The sequence below is a fragment of the Dasypus novemcinctus genome, chromosome 3, assembly GCF_030445035.2.
Source record: "Dasypus novemcinctus isolate mDasNov1 chromosome 3, mDasNov1.1.hap2, whole genome shotgun sequence".
Taxonomy (NCBI): domain Eukaryota; kingdom Metazoa; phylum Chordata; class Mammalia; order Cingulata; family Dasypodidae; genus Dasypus; species Dasypus novemcinctus.
In genome coordinates, this window is record NC_080675.1 from 35,948,366 (window position 1) to 35,968,957 (window position 20,592).

General features: G+C 46.0%; 1 protein-coding gene across 6 annotated transcripts in view; it reads right to left on the reverse strand.

Annotated features, from left to right (window-relative positions):
- Nucleotides 1-20,592, reverse strand: part of DCAF4 (DDB1 and CUL4 associated factor 4) — a 31,011-nt gene that overhangs the window by 8,908 nt on the left and 1,511 nt on the right. For 2 of the 6 annotated variants that reach the window (XM_004466047.4, XM_004466048.5), the window contains exons 2-8: nt 10,325-10,422; nt 7,060-7,160; nt 6,478-6,632; nt 5,625-5,707; nt 4,453-4,555; nt 2,331-2,474; nt 1,383-1,432 (exon numbers count right to left, since the gene is read on the reverse strand). In XM_004466047.4, the coding sequence (XP_004466104.2) occupies nt 1,383-1,432; nt 2,331-2,474; nt 4,453-4,555; nt 5,625-5,707; nt 6,478-6,632; nt 7,060-7,160; nt 10,325-10,422 (734 nt within the window). Of the gene's footprint in view, nt 1-1,382; nt 1,433-2,330; nt 2,475-4,452; nt 4,556-5,624; nt 5,708-6,477; nt 6,633-7,059; nt 7,164-10,324; nt 10,423-20,592 lie in introns of all 6 variants that reach the window. The other 4 variants (XM_058293112.2, XM_004466049.4, XM_071213815.1 and 1 more) reach the window with 2 other exon arrangements.

Genomic DNA, 20,592 nt, shown 5'->3' on the forward strand with positions numbered 1-20,592 from the left:
ACCTCTCTTGGGGGGGGTTGAGAAACGCAGAGTGCGGGTCTGAACAAGCTCATCTTTTTAAAGGGAGGCAATTCCATGAACTTCATAAAAACACCAGGTGCACGAAAGCCTGAAGGTTACCTCAAACGACCACCAGAGGGCCAACCACCGAGCAAGCTACGACAGACGGTGCATTTTAAATCCAATTACAAGGATGTTTATCCTCTCCTTAGGCTCCTGGAAGAAGCACGGGGACACTATACTCTTTTACGATAGGAATGAGAATGAGGTTCTTGTTTTCTCTCTTGGAGCTGGGGCCTTTCTGTCCTCTGGTTAGATCACCACAGTAACAGGCAGTTCTGTCAACCCCCTGAACCCCACTGAACAAAAGCCACGTGGAATTTTAAATTCACAGGAGGTACATCACTTTGTATATTTGTCTTACAAAAGATTTCTAATTGGATCTCTAATGTACTTTAGACTTTAAAAACCCTATGAAACAGAGGACCAGGAAACAAATAGCAAAAACAAGAGGTCCCAACTCAGTCATCACTGGATGAGGGCAGGGATAGCCAGGTCCTGTGCTAAGGGTGCTCATACGCATTATTTAACAGAAAGCTCGTGGCAACTCACGTTATTTGCTGTAAGCAGTACAGAGCTTAAAGAACTCACTTGTTACGGAAATGAACCTAAGGACAAGACTCAGTAACATGGGGCTCTGACTTCTGGCCAAACTATCCTCCCTGAAGCCATGTCAGTTGTCCTGTGCAGCACCAAGAGCCCTCAACTGCCCCAGGGGAAAGGCTCAGCCACCCTGACTGCTGTGCTCCCACAGAAAAGCCCCTGTTCACTTTCTGGAAAGGCAGAGACTGCAGACCCAGTGCCCACATATCTGTGCCCAGTGCCAAAGGAACCCCCCTCTCTCTGGTCCCTGCCTCCTGCCTCTCCGGGAAGCCCTGCCGGGACACTGCCCCAGCTGCTCTTGACTCTTTCTCCTTTGTCCAAAGAGGATCTGTGGTTCCTTCCCAAGGCTTTATTGCTCCTTTCTGCTTCATTCCTCTGCTAAGCTCCAGATCTCCGGCATGGACGCCGGGTCAGTTTAGTAACCCCAGAGCCCGAGGCTTCAGGACAGGGTGGTAAGGTGGGCCAACCCTGGAGCGAGCCCACCTGGGTCCTGACCCCTGGCTCCACCACTTCCACAGGAAGTTCCCAGAGCAGTGCTGCACAGACGCTGGCATCATCACCACAGGGACAGCGGGTCTCTCTGCTCCACAGGAATCCTCGTTTTCTACCCAGCGCACTGTTTTTCCTGAGGGGTGAGATGTGCCTGCAGAATTGCTCAGCCCCAGGGCCCAGGTCCACACCAGGCCTGCCCACCAACCTTTCTGCTTGCCAAAAGATACAGAATGTGGGAGTCCAGGTGGTTCAGCGAGGCCCAGCACACAGAATTCACCTGGTGAGGAAGCACACAGCAGGGTGGAGAGACTGGTTTGACTGCCAACTCGTGGGGGGGGAGAGAAAATGGTTTTTTTGTGGAGTATCATGTCGGGATAGAGACATGACGTCTTTCTTCAGGTCTTGCCTCTCTGAAGTGGGCTGGAACAGGTATTCTGAGGGTGGGGTTGGAAATGGAAATACCTGCAGGCCACAGTTCTTCAGCACTAGCACAGCGCCACAGGGAGGCATCTGGTATACCTTCCAGGGCGGGGCTGAATGCTCTGCAATGGTGGGGACAAACCTACCTCTGAAGAAGGTGGACTCCAGCTTACTTCCCCCCAAACCATATTCAACCTGTATCCACCTTGTGGCTCATGTACCAACTGAACAGAAAGTTTCAGCTTCTTACTCCAGGACAATTTAAGAGTTGCCCCCCAGACAATGAGCTTCTTAGGTTTATTTAAATCTCAGTGTCGCCACAGTGTGTGTCACAGGCTGGCTGACTGGTGCCTTCTCTTGCAGCCCAGGGGGCAGTCCACCCAGGCCACAGCCCACCGCTGCCCATCCTGGGAACCCTGTCCTTGGGGTTGGGTTCCTTTGGATCAACTCTTCGTGTTCCTGGTGGGAAGGTCCTCACAACCAGCTAAAGAAGCACTGCCTCAGTCTACCCACCGACTATAAATTCATTTTCTCTCCCAAGATAAGTAACTCCTGAGGTCCTTTCCTCCCCCTGTGGGTTCTTGGGAACTAACATTCAATTGGCCCCTTGGGAAAATGAAGCAACTGTGACTTAACTTCTTCGCAAAGTTCTCTCCTCTGCTCTGAATTTGGTCAACCACCTCTTGCACCAGGTCCAAATGCAAAGTGGGGGCTGTCAGGCTAACGGTGGGGGGTGGGGTGGGAGGCCTGTGTACCTTCCGGTTGGTGAAGTAGAGGTTCTCATGCATTTTCACAGTGAGTCCTGGGGTCTGCAGACCGCCCAGTTGGATGATGCCGTACTTGGAGCCGCCAACTTGGACGTCATTCACTGTGAAGAGCCGGTCCCTGTTGGTATCCGCCTGGAGGAGAAGAGTGGACAGCAGGTCACCCAGAGGCTGAGCCAGGTAGGCTGCCTAAGACCATCTGACCAGCTGCCTGCCTCTTCCAGCTCACGTGTTCAGTCCATATTCACTGAGGGAGCCTGGAGACGACGGAACTTTTCCCCATGTGACACCATCTCTGTGCAAAGTGAAACACTGTCTGATCAAACAATTCAGCAGCAGGGATGAGGGCTGTAGTGAGGGGGCATGTACAGTGACCCCACTCCAAAGAGGGTTTGGAAGAGCCCCAGTGTTCCCTCAGAGGAGCTGTTGGGATGAATGAGGGGCAGCTGCACAGTGACACGTTGTGTGGCCACCATGAAAGCCAGGCAGCACCATGGGAAATGCTAATTATAACTGTCAGGGGACAAAAGTAGGATACAAACTAGTACACACGTGACACAGGCACTACAATTATCACCGACTGAGAGAAAGACCACTGCACGGCCAAAGGGAGTGGGGGGAGACAACAGAAAAAGACCGTTCCTTAGAATGTGGGCTAGCTCTAAGATTTTTAAAAATGTGGTTAATAATTACTTCAAAACAAAAAAACCTATATTTGTGTGTCTTGTATATATTCATAAATAGAATATAAACATGCAATGGACTGGGCTTGGATGCTGTTGAAACTGCACCGACTCTGCACGTTTACTCGGGAAGAACAGACACGTTCCTGGAAGAATCAGTACCAGTGCCTAGAATCAGATCTGAAATATTGGATCTCTGAAGAGCAAAGCGTCCTTCCCGTCCTCTGATCATGCTGGACCTAGCTGGGGCTGCTGCAAAGCTCTACAGAGGCACCCTGCGGTGTAGGAGCCGAAGTGTGCAGCCTGTGGGAGACGGCGGAATCCCCAGGTGCTGCACGAGGACTGGGGGCTCGGGCCTATAGCCAGCAGCTGGGCCTCACCAGACTCTGGGCCTCACCAGACTCCAGACCTCCACACCCCCCACCGGCTTACTGAAGAGCCTCGGGGAAGGGCTCCTGGGGGGGACCCCTGCAAGAAAATATTCCGCTGATCCAAGTCAAATTGTACCTCCAAACATATGGCGGGGAGCCACAGGACAGAAGGGGAGTCCCGCCCTTTCGTGGAGGGACTCTGCTGTATGAGGTCTCCTGGGGCCAGTGGATTCGGCATGCACCCCAAGGTCGAGTCTGTAGCTTCAGCCTCCAAGCCTGCTAGCAGACCACGAAGCCCATGCTCTCGTTTTCTGTGTCTTCTCACTCTCCCCGGCTTCCTGATGGCCTCCAGGAGGGACAGGGCTCTCAGGCCATGCTTTCACGTGGCCCACTGAGTTCTTAGTCTAGGTGAGATGACTGGCTCCTTTTGGTTGCAGAGGACTGTTCTAGCTCTCTGCCAACCTTTCCCTGGGCCCTGGGCTCAAGCAGTGGGCCTGGCTTTCAGCCTGGGCCTAACCAGAAGCACAGAAAGCCCTCTGCTCCCTGTAAATGACGTGATGAATGCATGCTGGACGTTCGGGCCCAGGCAGGGACCAGGGCACTCAGGCCAGTGGCAGGAAGCAAGGGAGCAATATGCTGCCGCCACTGATGACACACTGGAGCTTTTGGTTTGGTCACCAAATCCTGTCCCAGTCAAGGAAGGCTTTGAAGCCCTCGCCAGTCCACCATGGACTTTTCCCATTGTGTACATGACATATCCCAGGAAGTTACTTTGTTTTGGCTCTCAGCTGGTGTGTGGCTCGGCCCAGGCTCTAATGTTAAGTGACAGAGCTGAAGTGGGGGGAGTGACACGGTTTCAGCACAGCCTGCAGGGCCAGCCCAGCATCAGCCACTGGGTAGCCAGTAGGTTTAAAACACTAAAACCAGAAGAAAACCATCTGCTTTCATGGCAACTGGCTCCTACAGAGCCAGACTTGACAAAAGTCGATGCAAAGCCACAGTGTCCAAGGGAGGGCTGCCACGCTCCTCACATCCACAGGTTACCTCCCTCCCACTTACCAGAATGAGTTTAAACTGGTCGCTTGCCAAAGCGGAGGGATCCGAGCTCTGAATCTGGACCTTTTTGCTCTGCATGCAGCTCAGTCGCAGCTCATGCGTTAGACTGCAGAGAAGGAAGAGAGGGCGGGGAGGGCATGGACTCCAAGCCTAGGCAGCCAGGGAGAAGGCTGGGGCGAGGGCAAGGGCAGAGCCTGAGACCCTCTCCTGGGTGACTCTCCACGTTACCTCTCAGCACTGGAGTTGAGCGAGATCCCCAATACTCTGACTTTTAGTTTCACTGCAGAACTATTAGGAAGACTAAAGAAATGGTGGCCCATTCCCAGAATCAAAGAAAGTTAGAACTAGAGAGAAATTGTAGATCATCTAGCACACCTTTCTCTGGAGATGAAGCGAGTGAGGCCTTGAGAGAGACTGAACGTGTTCAGGAGACATCCAGGCAGCCTGTCTCCCGCCCCGCTCCCTCTGCTGCGTCCACCTATCTCTCCGCTAAGGACAAAGAGTGAAGAGCAGACCTCCGCCATCAGAGCTTCAATTCTCTGCCTCTCAAAGGGGAACGGGGCGGGGAGTGGGTGGGGCAGCAGGACACAGGGGCTCTGAGCCCGGGCTAGAGCTGGACAGGCCCCGCCCTGTCTAGCTGTACCTTGGGCAAATTGCTCCACTCTCCTGGGCTTCAGTTCGCTCTCCTGGAAATGGGGAAGTGCCAGCCTACCTCGCAGGGTTTTGGTTAGATTTGGTTAGGCGTCACGGTCATTCAGTACATACGCATCTACTTCGTGCCCTGCTTCTGGTGACAGCACAGCAGGGGAGGAGGAGGAGGGAGAAATCTCACAAGAATGAAGTTACAGGACCTGCCACTAAACTGAAAATGAATTTTATGACAAACACAGGGTGAACATCTTGAGTAACTTCTGCTCAATTTCTCTGCCTAGATTCCCTTTTTCCCTGGTCTCCTGCAGGAGTCACCCCTCACCCCCGCTCTCCAGAAGGAGAATTATTCTCTTGGGGCTGGGTGAAGCAGCAGAAGGCAGTGGGCTGGAGCCCCTTGATTGTGAAGAATCCTCACAGAGTAGCTACTTGTTCTATCCTGATTGGATTCTTGGACCATGGAAATAAGAAGTAGGGAAAAAAAACCCAGTTTATAGAGAAAATACAACAATGAGGCATTGTCTTACCGGCAGTAATTGGTGTCGTTGAGAAAACCCAGCTGTCTTTTATGTAGCAAGGAAGATGCATTAAATCCCACCCTGGCTATTTTCTAAGATTTAAAAAACAAAAAATTCATTGAAGTTTTATTCATGCCGTGGGATAAGGGAGAATGTTTTTTTGTTTAATAGGACACAATTAAGAAACAGGTGCTAAGCTGGCAGAAATGATTGGCATAAAAATCTGACTCCTTTGCAAGAATCTCCTCCCCCTGGCAAGTGTAAGAGCCCATCCCAAGATAGTATATGAGAGTTAGAACGTCCACTCAATGCCTCTGGCCAAGCCCCTGCCAACAATTTCCACCTGGGGTGATGACACCTCCAAACCAGTGAACTCGGGAATGGGGCTGGACGCTCAGGTCTGCATTGTGCCTTCCATCTGATGTACAGAGACGTGAGGTCAGGATTTTCTATCCCGCTATCTCTGTAACCACCAAAAATGCCCTGGCTTCTCAATCTGCCTCCTGTGTGGCACACAGAAGGGACCCAAGAAATGTCCTATCTAAACTATGCATCCTGGTTTCTTATTTAAAATACTCCATCTCTGCAAATGTATTGTGCTGCTTCCCAAGTCTCCCCTAGGAAAGGACGGAATGTGAGAATTCCTGCTGAAACTTGGCAACCAGAGAAGGGGGTTTGGGAGGAAGGGCATCTCGTGCCTGTTCTTCTCCTCGGGTTTCTGTCTGGGAAAGCCTTGACCCATACTCCTAAAGGGCACCACCCTGAGTTTCAGGGGGTGTCTGACTCAGCTCCTCCTTTCAGCAGCAGGAGGATGCTGGCAGGAGTGGAGGGGCCAGGGCAGCCCCAAGAGCACGGAGCCCACCTTTTCCTGCTTGTCCTCCTCTAGCAGCTGTAGTCTTTTGCTCTCCATCTCCTTCCGCCGGATGCCCTCCTTTGTGAGGGGGTTGCAGTTGTTATGTCCAGGGAGCAAGCGGAAGTAGCGTTTCTTTTCAGGGTCAAAGTAATACCCTGGTAGATCTTCAGTCGAAAGAAATAAAAGTCACTTCCATAGGAAGCACTGTGAACTGACCCACCTAGCGAGGAGCCCCGGGGGCCCGTCCATGACCCCCCACAGCGGCCGTCTCTTCTGAGGGGCAGGAGGTGGCCTGGCCCTGTCCATTAGCATCAGGGACTGACTTCAGTCCTGGGGGAAACCATCTGCCTCGGGACCACCGTTCCTGACACACCCAGCCCCTTCCTTTAGTGCTTCTCGATTTGCTCTTAGAAGGGGCCGGTGCCACACCTGGAGTGTACCCCCTCACAAGGGAAGAAACATGCGGACATGCACCCAGGCCCCTGGCTGGGGCAGAGGGGCAGCAAGAAGACATACTCAGATGACAAGGCAGGAGGAGGCATCATCTCTGCCCATGGGCAGGGCGCAGTCCAATCCAGCAGACCGCCTTACCTGGCACAGAAGAACTCCTGGCTCTGCTAGATGAGCTTGACGGGGACTCATCGTGATGGTGGCCAGAATCCTGTGGGGTTCGCGGTGTCTCCATGTTGTCCCTGCTGACAAACAGTCGTGCTAAGATACACGGAGGCGCCGAGTTCCCCGCCGCCCTCTGACCGTGAGGTTCAGGCAGTTCCCCAGCCTTCACCCCTGACCGTCTGATCTTTCTGATTACTGGGGAACACCCACCCATCAAGGATTTTCCTTTTTTCCTGAAAGCAGTTCACCCACTACAAATACACCAGAGTCAGGGCAAGGTTTTAGCTTCTTGTTCTTTTTTTTTTTATGATGGATGGCACAGTAATTTCCTTTTCTTGTCTCCGTGCACTTTTCTTTTGGAATTTTACAGATGAAAAGAACAGAAATCCTTGCCAATAAGAATTTTACCAGCAGGGCTCATCTGTCAGTTCAACGGCAGTTTCAAGGCCGGGTGAATTTCATTCTTCATTGGATTCAGTAGTACAAATGGCTTAAATTTTACTTGGCTAGCCTACCTTACAGATGGAGAAACAGGGGTTTGGGAACAGAGGTGATTTGCTCAGTAATACTAGGCTGGAGCCATTGGTTAAAATACTCCATTTGCCAAGCTTCGAGTGGCTTCTGGGGCAATTATAGGCCAAAGCATATGGTGATGAAACAAGAAACCTTATTTTAGAATCCTGAGAAGTCACTGTAAAATCAAGGAAAAAACCCCACATGCCTTAAAAGGAAGACAAACTGCAAAACTAAGCTGAAAGAATGGAAGACCATTCTCATATTTTAAAAAGTAATGCTGGGAAGCAGCTGTGGCTCAAGCAACTGAGCTCCCAGTTACCACATGGAGGACCCAAGTTTGATCCCTGGGACTTCCAGGTTAAAAAAAAAAGGCGTCCCAGACCAGAGGAGAGGCTCAGGTTCCTGAGCGGTGAAGTAATGCACCAAAAAGATGATGACGCAACCAGACAGAAAAACAAATACTAATGCTACACATAGTTTCAGGGATACACGGAGTCCACATTTTTAGAGGCCAGAGCTTCCTGCAGCAGATCTGTGATCAGCAGTAGCAGGAGGGATAAAGCATCATAACAAACATCTATGCTCCTCGTCCTGGGTCTCTACGCGGCTCTGCCAAAGCTGAGCGGCCTCTCTTGTGCACGTCACATTTTGCTATGTGTTGTGCTCTTGTGGGAAGGTCTGGGGCCCCAAAGAATATCCAGGGTTTCCATAGAAAACAGAAACACTGGGTGCTGTCCTGAGCTCTTTTTCCAACATGGGCCAAGTTTGGGAATCTGATTCAGGGTAACAGATTTTATTCTGTACCCAATGAGACCTACCAGGTGCAGAGGCCCTACTCAATGCCAGGCAATCTGTTAAGGGGTTGACATGCACATTGCTAACCTCACAAGAGAAAAGTTAGCTCCATTTTGTACAAGAAAAAAACAGTCACTCAGCGTGATTAAGGAATCTGCCCAATTTCACACAATTTGAAAAACCAGAGTGTCAAATTCAGACCCCCTAATCCCAAAGCCCTTGTTCTTTCTACAATGTTTTGATATTTTTTGTTACTGTTAGGCCAAAACTGTTCTAGAGAAGCACCTTATCTGACATCTTTCCTGACTCTATAATTAGAGATATGTCCATTTTAAAAGGAGGTCTGGGAAGTCCCAGGTTTGGTTTCCAGTGCCTCCTAATGAAGACACGCAAGACAGTGAACTGATGCGATGGGCTGGCATGGAGAGCTGACCTCAACAAGATGATGCAACAAGAGACACAAGGAGGAAAACATAATGAGAGAGAAAATAAAGCAGAGAAGGGAGGTGGTTTAAGTGATTAGGTGTCTCCTTTCCACATGTGAGGTCTCGGTTTCGGCTCCCAGGGCCTCCTAAAATACAAATACAAATAACAGACACAGCAAGAGTAAACAATGAGAGGGTGGGAAGAAATAAATAGATAAATCTTTGGGGAATAAAAGGAAGTCTGGAGTGCAGATGAGTTTTTGTGTTTTTTTTTAAAGTTTTGGTTTCAAATCTTTAGTATCCTTACCGAGTCTTTGATTTGCTTGATTTTTTATCAGTTATATATTTGTCTGTACTTTGTAATTCTGACCATTTTTGCCTTATATTTATATTTTATATTTTGAGGCTATACTGAGTCTATTCAACTTTAGAGTTATTAATATATCTTCCTGGTGAACTACATCTATTATTATTTTGTAGTGACTCCCTTTAGCTCTAGTAATTTTATTTTCATCAGTCTATTTTGTTTGATATTAGTAGAGCTACCCTAGGTTTATTGGCTTTTGTTGGTTGGTTGGTTTAGCATTTGTCTGGTATATCTTTTCCTGTCCTCTTACTTTTAAGTGGACAAGTTTTGAAGTTGGCATACGTGTCCCCTTCGGCGAGGAAGGAGCTTGTGAGACTGAGTGCTGTGCAAAGACTTAGGGCTGGGAGTCCCACCGGCAGCCCTGAACTGTGAACAGATGTCCTCTCCTGGAGGAGTGGGGGAGTGCTGGGGAGAACGGGTTGTATCTTGTTCTAACAGTATATTTCTGCATTTGCTTCATGCAGAAAAATAAGAGGAATGTGGAAAATGTTAACTGTCCTGAATGATCCCCCATAGTCAAACGATCAATATCAAATTTGGGATTATAGTTGTCTCTAGAACGTGATAAGAAAGTGGGAGACTGGGGGCTTTGACTCAGAACAAATAGGATTTTTTAATTTTTTGAGCTAGTGGTGGGTACATGGTGTTCACGGCATTATTCTTTATACCTTTTTGTGTCTTTTAAATATGTATTTTGTGTATATACACACACACACACACAAACATATAGACTTAACAGCCTTTTTCATGGCTTAGGCTGAATTGATGAAATTGGGTTTCCAAGGAGCAATTTCCTTTAACTGAAAATAGGAAGAAAACATCTACAAAACAGAGAAACCATTCTCCAGTTATATCAGGTAGTATCTACTAGCCTTGTCGCAATGCTGGGGCCCGAAGTCACGGACAGTCCAAAAAGGAAGAAAATTGCAGCCAGGTCTCCTCACTACTGGACCAGCAGTGACAGGGCCTGCGCGCCCATGAGGAATGCAGCATCTCCTCGGGCCCACAGAATCAGGGTCTGCGTTCTGCTGAGATCTCCAGTGGTTCCCACTCCCTTGGGCATGTGAACGGGTGGGAACTGTTGCAAGGCATGGCGCTCAAACTGCATTGGGCAAAAGCCGGCTCCCCCTACACTTGCCTCTCATTAAAGCCACCTCGTCTGAACCAAGAGCTCTGCTGGCGACTCCTTCCCCAAGGTCTCCTCCTCCTCTGCCAGCTCCATTTATCCATTTGTTCCTAAAATGGGGGAAAAATGACACATACATATGTGTGTCTGGGTGCCTACATCTTCTGTTTGCTTTTTGAAGGTTCCCTGATGCTCAGAACCAGGCAAGAGAATGGAGCAAGGTGGGGTTATCATCAAAGCTGTCAAACCAAGCGTTCTGGATTAGTCAGCCAAAGGGGTGCTGATGCAAAATACCAGAAATTGGTTGTTTTTTATAGAGGGAATTTATTTGGAGTAGAAGCTTACAGATACCAGGCCATAAGCATAAGTTACTTCCCTCACCAAAGTCTATTTTCATGTGTTGGAGCAGGATGGCTGATGATGGCTGCAAGGGTTCAGGCTTCCTGGGTTCCTCTGGGTTTAGCTCCTGTCTTCTCCACAAGGTCAGCTGTAGACTGTCAGGGAAACAGCTCTGCCTCTCTCTCCCTGGGGCTCCAGGTTAAGACTTCAGCATCAAACTCCAACATCAAAACTCTGACATTAAGAACCCTTGCATCAAAAGCTCCAACTCTGCCCTTTGCCATGCCTTTTATCTTTGTTCCCATTCACCAAGGGGTGGGGACTCAATGTCCTAAAGACGTGGCCCAATCAAAGTTCTAATCATAACTTAATCATGCCCAGGTACAAACTAGATTACAAACATAATCCAATATCTACTTTTAGAATTCGTGAATCATATCAAACTGCTACACCTTCCCTGTGAGCGGCTGCCTCCAGGTAGAGGAGACACCGGCAAAATCAATGCTTCTGCAGCCACCTCTTTGGCTGCAGTTCCCTCACCTCACAGGCAACACCTGTCCTGACAACCCACGAACCGTCTGTTCCCCGGGGTAACAGTGGGGTGTTGACAGCCTCTCACAATTGCTCTAAGACAACAGTTTGAGCTCAGCAGAGAACTCTCTTAGGTTATTTTTCTTCCTCTTCTCCACCTGGTAATAATTTTTTTTCCAATCCACATAACATCCTTACCCATAGAGAATGGTCGGTAGCAAATGCCTTCCCCTGATAGTTTCAAAATTGAAGGAAATAGGGAAAACTGTGAACATAATTAAAAGGGGCCAGGGTGTATGACTTTTCAATACACTTTATAAAGAAACAGCGAGTACCAGGATTTTTTAGCTCCCTGAAGTTCATTAGCTGTTGAAGGGAAGGGTGCGCACATGTGGTTTTTGTGTTTTTTTGATACCGGGGCTGGGACCTCATGCGGGAAGCCGGCCCTCAATCACTGAGCCACATGGGATCTCTGGAGTTGGTCCTTTGGTTTGTTTGCTTGTTGTTTGTTTTTAGGAGGCACCGGGGACCAAACCTGGGACCTCCTATGTGGGAAGCAGGTACTCAACCGCTTAAGCCACATCTGCTCCCTTGCATTTTTTGAAATAGAGAATGAGATTTTTTAAAAAAATCCCTTTAGGATACTGATTTTGTCATAACTATATCGAGTGGCTTTTTCAAAAGATTTCTCTTGTATAACCTGAATCTATCATTTAATCATTAGAATATCACAAGTAGGCCTGGGACAGTACTAAACCCTCCTAACATCCCTTCCCCATCACCGTTGGCAGAGAGCATAATTCCCTACCTCACAGCGATGACAGCTGCTCCTAGACATGATCCCCTGATTTCTCTCTCATCCACTCCACAAACATCCGCCTTTACTAATTCTTCTTCTCTTTCCTCATCTTAAAGAAATGTGTCCGCATACCTGTTCAAGGTAAAACCATCCTACCTGGCTCTCTGGGACTCTGCAGACAAATGCTACTGTATATGTAAAACTCTTCCTCTCCTTATTTCAGCTTATAAACATGCTTGAGTCTTTTCATTTCTGTATGCCCCATCTTTAATCCAAAAAGAACAGAAATATTCTGAAAGGGTAAAATATACACAAACACAACTTCTTTGTTTTCAATTACTCCTCAACCCACTACGGTCAGGCCCTCTCTACCCTCACTCACCTTCTAAGATGCTCTTGCTGCAGTAATAACTAATGAGCACCTTCTTGCCAAAGTTAGTGCGAGCTTTTTAGCCCTTACTCTTGCAACACATGACACCAGGAAATTCATTCTTCTTTTGGCTTCTGGAATATCTCTCTCCTGATTGTCCTCCTACTTGTCAGATCAATCCTTTCCTAGCTCCTCTTGGGTAAACTGTTTCCCAATGTTCTGTCTTAACCCTCTTCTTTTCATACTTAACACCATCTCACCCACCCACACAGGTTTATCTCCAACTGCAGCAAGTTCTTACACTGCTGCCTTCTGTATACTTCTAGAGACCCAGCAGAATTAACAGGTTCAAATGGAAGTTGATGATTTCCCCTTAGTCCCCAATCTGCTCTTTTGCATATCTGTAGTTCCCTTCTCTGTAAATAATATCACTGCCCCTCCCCACAGAGAGTATGATAATTTTGTCAATTTTCCTCAACAACCACTTGAATGGCTCTTGAAAACTACTTGTGTGATGGCTGTGGGTTTCCTTACAAATTATCTTGTGCCTGGTCAAAGAATAAAGTTGTATTGGTTTACTATTTAAGGATCAGCTGAAAGGTACCATGTACAACAGGGAGGGAAGCATGTACGGCTGAAGAAAAGCAGTAAGAAAAAGAAATCATACATTTATCTAAAAAGAATTGAAAATGGGTACTTGTACACCAATATTCATAGCAGTATTCACAACTGCCAAAAGACAGAAGCAACCCAAGTGTCCACTGGCCGATGACTAGACAAACAAAATGTGGTATATACATACAATGGAATATTATATAGCCGTAAAAAGGAATTAAGTCCTGATACATGCAACGACATGTATGAACCTTGAAGAATGTATGCTGAGTGAAATAAGCCAGACACAAAAGGACAAATAATGTATGATCTCACTGATTTGAAATATTAAAATAAGCAAATGCAAAGAGTCAGAATCTAGAATAAATTCTAGACTTATTCTGGGCTGGGTTGGTGTTAGGGAACGGGGTGTTAATGCTTAATTTGCACAAAATTTCTATTTAGGTAGATTGTAAAGTTTTGGAAATGGATGGTGGTGATGGTAGCATAATATTGTGAGTGCAAATAACAGCACTGAATTGTATCTGTGAATGTGGTTAAAAGGGGAAATTTTAGGTCATATATATTATAAGAATAAAAATTTAAAGATAAAACAGGACAATACAACACAGTGACCCCTACTGTAAATGGTGGACTATAGTTAACAGTACAATTATAAAAATGTTTTTCACGAATTATAACACATGTACTAAATGTGTTAATTCATGTTTAAGATGTTAATAATAGGGTAGTGTAGCAGTTTGATATGGTTATGAATTCCAAAAATAGATATTGGATTTTGTTTGTAATTTGGTCTGTACTAGTTGTGATTAAGTTATGATTAGGGCTTTGATTGGGCCACATCATTAGGGTATGGCAAAGGACAGAGTTGAGGGTTCTAAATATTGGAGTCTGATGCTGAAGCCTTAAGCTGAAGCCCCAGGAAGTAAGCACACAGAGGAAAGAGAAGCCAGCCCCAGGAACAGAGGAACCCTGAACACAGAGAGAAGCAAGACCCTGGAAGGGAGGAACTCAGGAAGTCTGACCCCTCGCAGACGTTGGCAGCCATCTTGCTCCAACAGGTGAAATAGACTTTGGTGAGGGAAGTAACTTATGCTTTATGGCCTGGTTATCTGTAAGCTCCTACCCCAAATAAATACCTTTATAAAAGCCAAACAATTTTTGGTATTTTGAATCAGCACCCCTTTGGCCGACTAATACAGGTGGTATCTGGAGAAAAAAATACACCCTAATGTAAACTATGGAGCGAAATTTTAATATTGTCCCATCAGTTCTAACAAAGGTAGCATACTAATGCAAAGTGTTAACAATGGGGGAATATATGGAAATGCTGTATTGTTTACATGATTTTTCTGTAAATCTAACAACTTCTCTAATTAAAAAAACCAACAAAACAAAACCATGAAATAAATATTCAACTGAGAGGGTTATTGTTACCAACTCTATAAAAAGATCACAATTTCTTCAGTATTCACATAAAATTTCAATTTATTCATTAAAAATATTACATAATGCACAAATACAGTGAAGAACACATAAAATGGTACGTCAAAGGCTTCTGATCACCTATCAGGAGCAGGAGCATGCTCCGCCTACACCATCGTCCTCAACAGGGGCAGCACAGCAGAAGGATGTGGCAGATAAGGAAACGACTAGTGAGTGCTGATTTTAGGGAAAGCACTTCTAAACCACTAGCTCAAACAGTTACAGGTTAAGGTACTGCAACAGACTAAGGGAGGTAGACAGCATCAACCAATGCTGATGAGCATGAATGAGCCAAAGTCAAAAGCCACACTAAATCGAAGCTGACCAAATACAGAAAAGGGGTCAAGATTAGGATGAAAGTGGTATCTTTTCATTACTTTGAAAGAGCCTGTCGTAAGGTGGGGAATGTGTCTTCCCCAAATGCAAAAGTAGTTCTCTCTCACTATATATACTTTATGGTTTATGCTTGCTCTTATTACTCTGTATTGAACCTAAGCAGTTTATACTTCCATCTCTTACTAGATGTCATATGAATTCTTTAAGGCAATGGCCCTGCCTCTTTCTTTCTATCCCTGGATGGTGCTCAGTAAATGCTGAACTGAAAAAACAAAACTGCCTGCAGCTACTGAAAAGCCAAGTAGCTTCCCTCTGCTCTCAGTATATTCATGTAATAGTCAGCACACATTTACCCACTCCATGTCAGGCACTGCGGCGCGGGCAGAGATAGATAAGCCACAGTCTCTGTCCTTAAGGCAGTAGGGGAGATGGATGCATAAACCAATTCCTGCCATGCATGGTGGTAGGGTGAAGACTCAGGCCTCTCCAGGTGCAGCAGAAGGGAAGGGATGGCTGTTCTGCCTGCACAAATGAGGCGCGTGCCAGGCAAGGTGGTGGGAAAAGCTTCCTAGGAAGTGGGACAGCAGGGGCCAAGGCATGGAAGTACTGGCTCCTGATGGATGAGGGGCATGGCTGGAACCTCAAGACCAAGAGATTGGGGGATGAGGCTGGAGAGGGAGGCAAGGGGCAGATGGCCAGAGCTTTGGGTGCTAGAGAAATAACAGGACTTGATCTGCATTTTAGGATGGGCGCTTTAAAGGCAGCAATGTGGGGAATTAGTTGGAAGTTAAGGATGGCTTTGGCAACCGAGGTGAGCTAAGTTTACAAACTATAGAAGTGGCACATGGTATTAAGAAGCCTGAATTTAAGATTTAGGAGATGAATCTGGTGATAGAGGAGCAGAGAGATGAGTTGAGACTGGGTAAGTAGATACTTGGTAGTGTCATGAGCTGAGATATTAAGAATAAAAGAGGAAGAGCAGTTTGGGAAGGGAAGAAAAAAGTCTGAGCTCAAGGTGCTTGTAGAAAACCCAGGCAGGCCGTTATAATAAATAAGGGCCTGGAAATTCAGAGAGGAAGCAAGGCCAGAGACATAGATTTTTCTAAGTTATCAGCACAGTGGTGACATACAGAAGGAACAAATATGGTTCTAAAGTCAAGTATATCTAGTGAATTTAATTGAGAAATGGATGTTTTTATTCAACTCTGTTTTCTTTTTAGTTTTAATTGTTTATATTTTCAATTATTAAATGTACAAAATAAAGCTAAAAAAATTAAATGTAAACAAAAATAACGTCACGTATACTAAGATTCAAATTTAAAAACTGTCTGTAACATGGGCAAGAAGACTGTGGATGGCCCCTCCATGAAAATGTGGCGTGATGGCCATGAGGCTGCCTAGAACATCATCCCTGCATCTACGGGCCCTGCTGTCGCGGTGGGTAATGCCATCCTGGAGCTGAATGGGAAGCTCACTGGCATGGCCTTCCATGTGCCCACCCCCAACGTGTCCATCAGGGATCTGACCTGCCATCTGGAGAAAGCAGCCAAATACGATGACATCAAGAAGGTGGTCAAGTAGGCATCAGATGATCCCCTGAAGGGCATCCTGTGCTACACTGAGGATCAGGTTGTCTCCTGAAACTTTAACAGTGACACCCACTCTTCCACTTTTGATACTGGGGCTGGCATTGCTCTCAAAGACCACTTTGTCAAACTCATTTCCTGATATGACAATGAATTTGGCTACAGCAATAGGGTGGAAGACCTCTTGGTCCACATGGCCTCCAAACAGTAAGAGCCCCTTGGACCACCAGCCCCAGCAACAGCATGAGAAGATCAGAGATGCAGTCAGCAGCTGGGGCATCCTAGCCGCAAATCGATCCCCCAACACTGAGCATCACCCATCCTCTACAGCTTCCATCCCAGAACCCTTGAAAAAGGGGAGGGGCTCAGAGGGCCCTACCTTGTCGTGTACCATCAATAAAGTACACTGTGCCCAGAAAAAAAAAAAAAAAAAAAGACATCCAAATCAGAAAGATATTATATTTACAGATGACATTATATTATAAAGAATCTACAAAAAACTATCAGAGCTAGGTGATGGAGGCACAACTATGAGATTATAACAAACACCATTGATTGTATACTTTGGATGAATTACATACATTATGAATATGTATCAATAAAAATGATATGTTAAAAAACTCAGAGCTAATAAATGACTTTAACAAAGTTACAGCATACAAGATTGATACACAAAAATCAGTTCATTTCTATATACTTGGCAATGAACAATTGGAAAATGAAGTTAAAGAACAAATTCTATTTAGAGAAGCATCAAAAAGAATAAAATAATAGGAATAGGGGAGTAGATGTAGCTCAAGTGGTTGAGCTCCTGCATCCATGTATGAGATCCTAGGTTATCCCAGGTACCTCCTAAAAATAATAATAATAATATGAATAAACTTAGCAAAAGGACAAGACTTGTACACTGGAAACTACAAAACATTGCTGAAAGAAATTAAAGACCTAAATAAACAGAAAGACATCCATGTCATGGATTGGAAAAATATTAAGACGGCAACAATCCCCAACTTGAACCAAAGGTTCAATAAAATGCCTATCAAAATTCCTACCGCTTTTTTCCCCCCAGAAATGGACAATTTGATCCTAAAAGTCATATGGAAATACAAAGGCACAAGAATAGCCAAAATAATTGTGATAAAGAAGAAAAACTGTGATAAAGAAGAGGTCTCATACTTCCCAATTTCAAAACTGCCGAAATCAAGACAGTGTGGTATCGGCATAAGGATGGAGAGATCCATGAAACAGAATAGAGTTCAGAAATAAACATCTAGGGTCAGCTGATGTTTCAACAAAGGTTCCAAGATGGGGATAAATGAGGATAAAAAGTAGTCTTTTCGATAAATGGCGCTAGGACAACTGGATAGCCATATGCAAAACAATGAAGCTGGTCCCTTGTCATACCGTATAGAAAAACAAACTCAAATGGATCTAAGACCTGAATGTAAGAGCTAAACATAAAACTCTTAGACCAAAATTAAAAACTTTTGTGCAAAAAACATGATGAATAACCTACAGAACGGGAAAAGACAGGTATAAATCATGTATCTGATAAAGGTCTAGTATCCAGAATATAAGAAATTTTTACAATTTAACAACAAAAAGACAAACTGATTAGAAAATGAACAAAGGACTTGAAAAAACATTTCCCCAAAGAAGACATACAAATTGGCCCAGAAGAACACGAAAATATGCTCAACATCTAAATCTTTCTCATCAAGCTCTTGTCTATTTTGATAAGCAGCACTGAATACCTCTGCTTTGCCAAGAAATATTTCAATAGTGGTAAATTCTGAAAGCAGTCTTTACATCATTTATTTTCTACTTTTCACAATTGGCAATAGCTCCCTGAAACTCAATTTCTGCCTGTGGAAAAAACATGTCGATCAGATGGGTTTTGCTGACTAGTCTTTTTCCGAGTTAACTGCTTTGCTTCTCAATTCTTGGCTGTTACCATTGCCTTGAGGTTATCCTCTTCCATTTTTACAAGGCCATAAGCTCCCAAAAGTTCAACTATTTTGGCTCCAAGCCTTTCTTTCCTTTTTTTTTTTTCAAGACTTTTAATTTTATTTATTTCTCTCCCCTTCCCCCCGCCCCAGTTGTCTGTCCCGTGTCCATTTTGCTGCATGTTCTTTTTTTTGTCCCCTTCTGTTGTTGTCAGCAGCACAGGAATCTGTGTTTCTTTTTGTTGAGTCATCTTGCTGCATCAGCTCTCCCTGTGTGTGGCGCCATTTTTGGGCAGGCTACACTTTCTTTTGCGCTGGGCGGCTCTCCTAACAGGGTGCACTCCCTGCGTGGGGCTCCCCTACACGGGGGACACCCTGCGTGGAAGGCACTCCTTGCAGGCATCAGCACTGCGTATGGGCCAGCTCCACATAGGCCAAGGAGGCCCAGTGCTTGAACCACGGACCTCCCATGTGGTAGATGGACTCCCTATCCACTGGGCCAAGTCCGCTTCCCTCCAAGCCTTTCTTTCAACCTCTGCTTGTCAACAATTCTGAAGTTTGGCAGTCATCAGCAAAGTTCTTCAGGCCTCTGGGGTCTCTGTAGAGCCGCACTTGTTGATTTCATCCACAGGAGGTCTGCTTGTCTCACAGTGTGGCAGCTTCCCACACATAAGCAGCCAAGGCTTGGCACAGCCCTCCAAAGTGCTTCTCCTCATCTGTGACAGCATCTTGCAGTTGCCTGGTTCAGGTGTCCCTTAGTTTTGCTGATAGCCAGCCCTTCCCCTCCTCCAGGATCACATTCTGGGCCTGGCCTCAATACCCGGAAGGTATAGATTCAAGAAAAGGCACAGGTCCAGGCCTATGGCAGGGCGGCCTGGGCTCCTCCCAGGCTTTTGAATGGCCTGTGGCAGTGCTGGGACCCCAGCCTGGGGGAAGTGGGTGGGTAGCAGCCTTCCTGCTGACCCACAAAAGCGCTTCCTCAGTGATCTCACTCTAACCTAGGAAGGGAGGCCCCAGAGTTATAGTACGGTGCCCAGAGCTAGAACTTGGCACGTTGGTCCCATAGCAAGGCTCCAATTCCCCCTACCCCAACTCCCTGCCCCAAGTCCTCATGCCTGGGGGCCCGGGGCATCTGAACCTGGGCCGTTACTAGTTTTCTGGGCTGCACCTCAACATCTTGTCTGTGTAAGGCGTTGGGAATCCTGGGCTGGGTCCATCAACTAAGCCTCCAAGGTGTACGCCAGGGACACAGGGTTTCTTTTTCAGGTGACGAAAATGTTCTGGAACTAGACAGAGGTGATGGTTGTAGAACCTTGGGAACACACTAAAAAACATGGAATTGTTAACTTTTAAGTGGTGTATTTTATAGTATATGAAATATATATTTAAAAAAAGATGTTTACTACAGCATTACTGTAATATCTAAAGCAAGACACATCCTAAATAGCCAACAGGGAATTAAGTAAATAATGGCCAAGCTACTTACTAGAAGACTATGGTGCAGCTACTCAACATAAGTTTATAGAGACTAATGAACTCTAACATGAAAAAATGCTAATGATATTGGTTTGTACAGTATAGGTAAATGCAAAATGGCCTTTACTTTGAGCCTTCCAACCTGTTCAAAAGTTTGTGAGCAAAAGGACAAAGGCTGGAGGGAAATAGAAAAATGCAAACAGTTCAGTATGGGAGCACGGAAGAGTAAAATTTTACTTGTATTTAAAAAAAGACAGGGAAGCAGATTTGGCCTAATGGTTAGGGCATCCACCTACCACATGGGAGGTCCAAGGTTCAAACCCAGGGCCTCCTGATCCTTGTGCTGATGCACGCAATGAGTGCCGTGCCATGCAGGGGTGTCCCCCGCGTAGGGGAGCCCCACGCACAAGGACCGCGCCCTGTTAGGAGAGCCGCCCAGCGCGAAAAAAGTGCACCCTGCCCAGGAATGGCGACGCACACATGGAGAGCTGACGCAGCAAGATGATGCAACAAAAAGAAACAGATGACTGGTGCCGCTGACAAGAATAGAGGCAGACACAGAACACACAGAGAATGGACACAGAGTGCAGACAACTGGGAGGGGGAGGTGGTGATGGGGAGAGAAATAAATTTAAAAAAATAAATCTTAAAAAAAAAAAATACAGTTTCCTGTTATTCAAGAAAATATTATAGGGCCAGGCTTTATACTAATACCCTCGCTGAGTGGGTATTTTTCATTTCTATTTTATGAATAAGGGAACTGAGGCTTAGAGCGCCCAGTAACATGCCCAGAATGG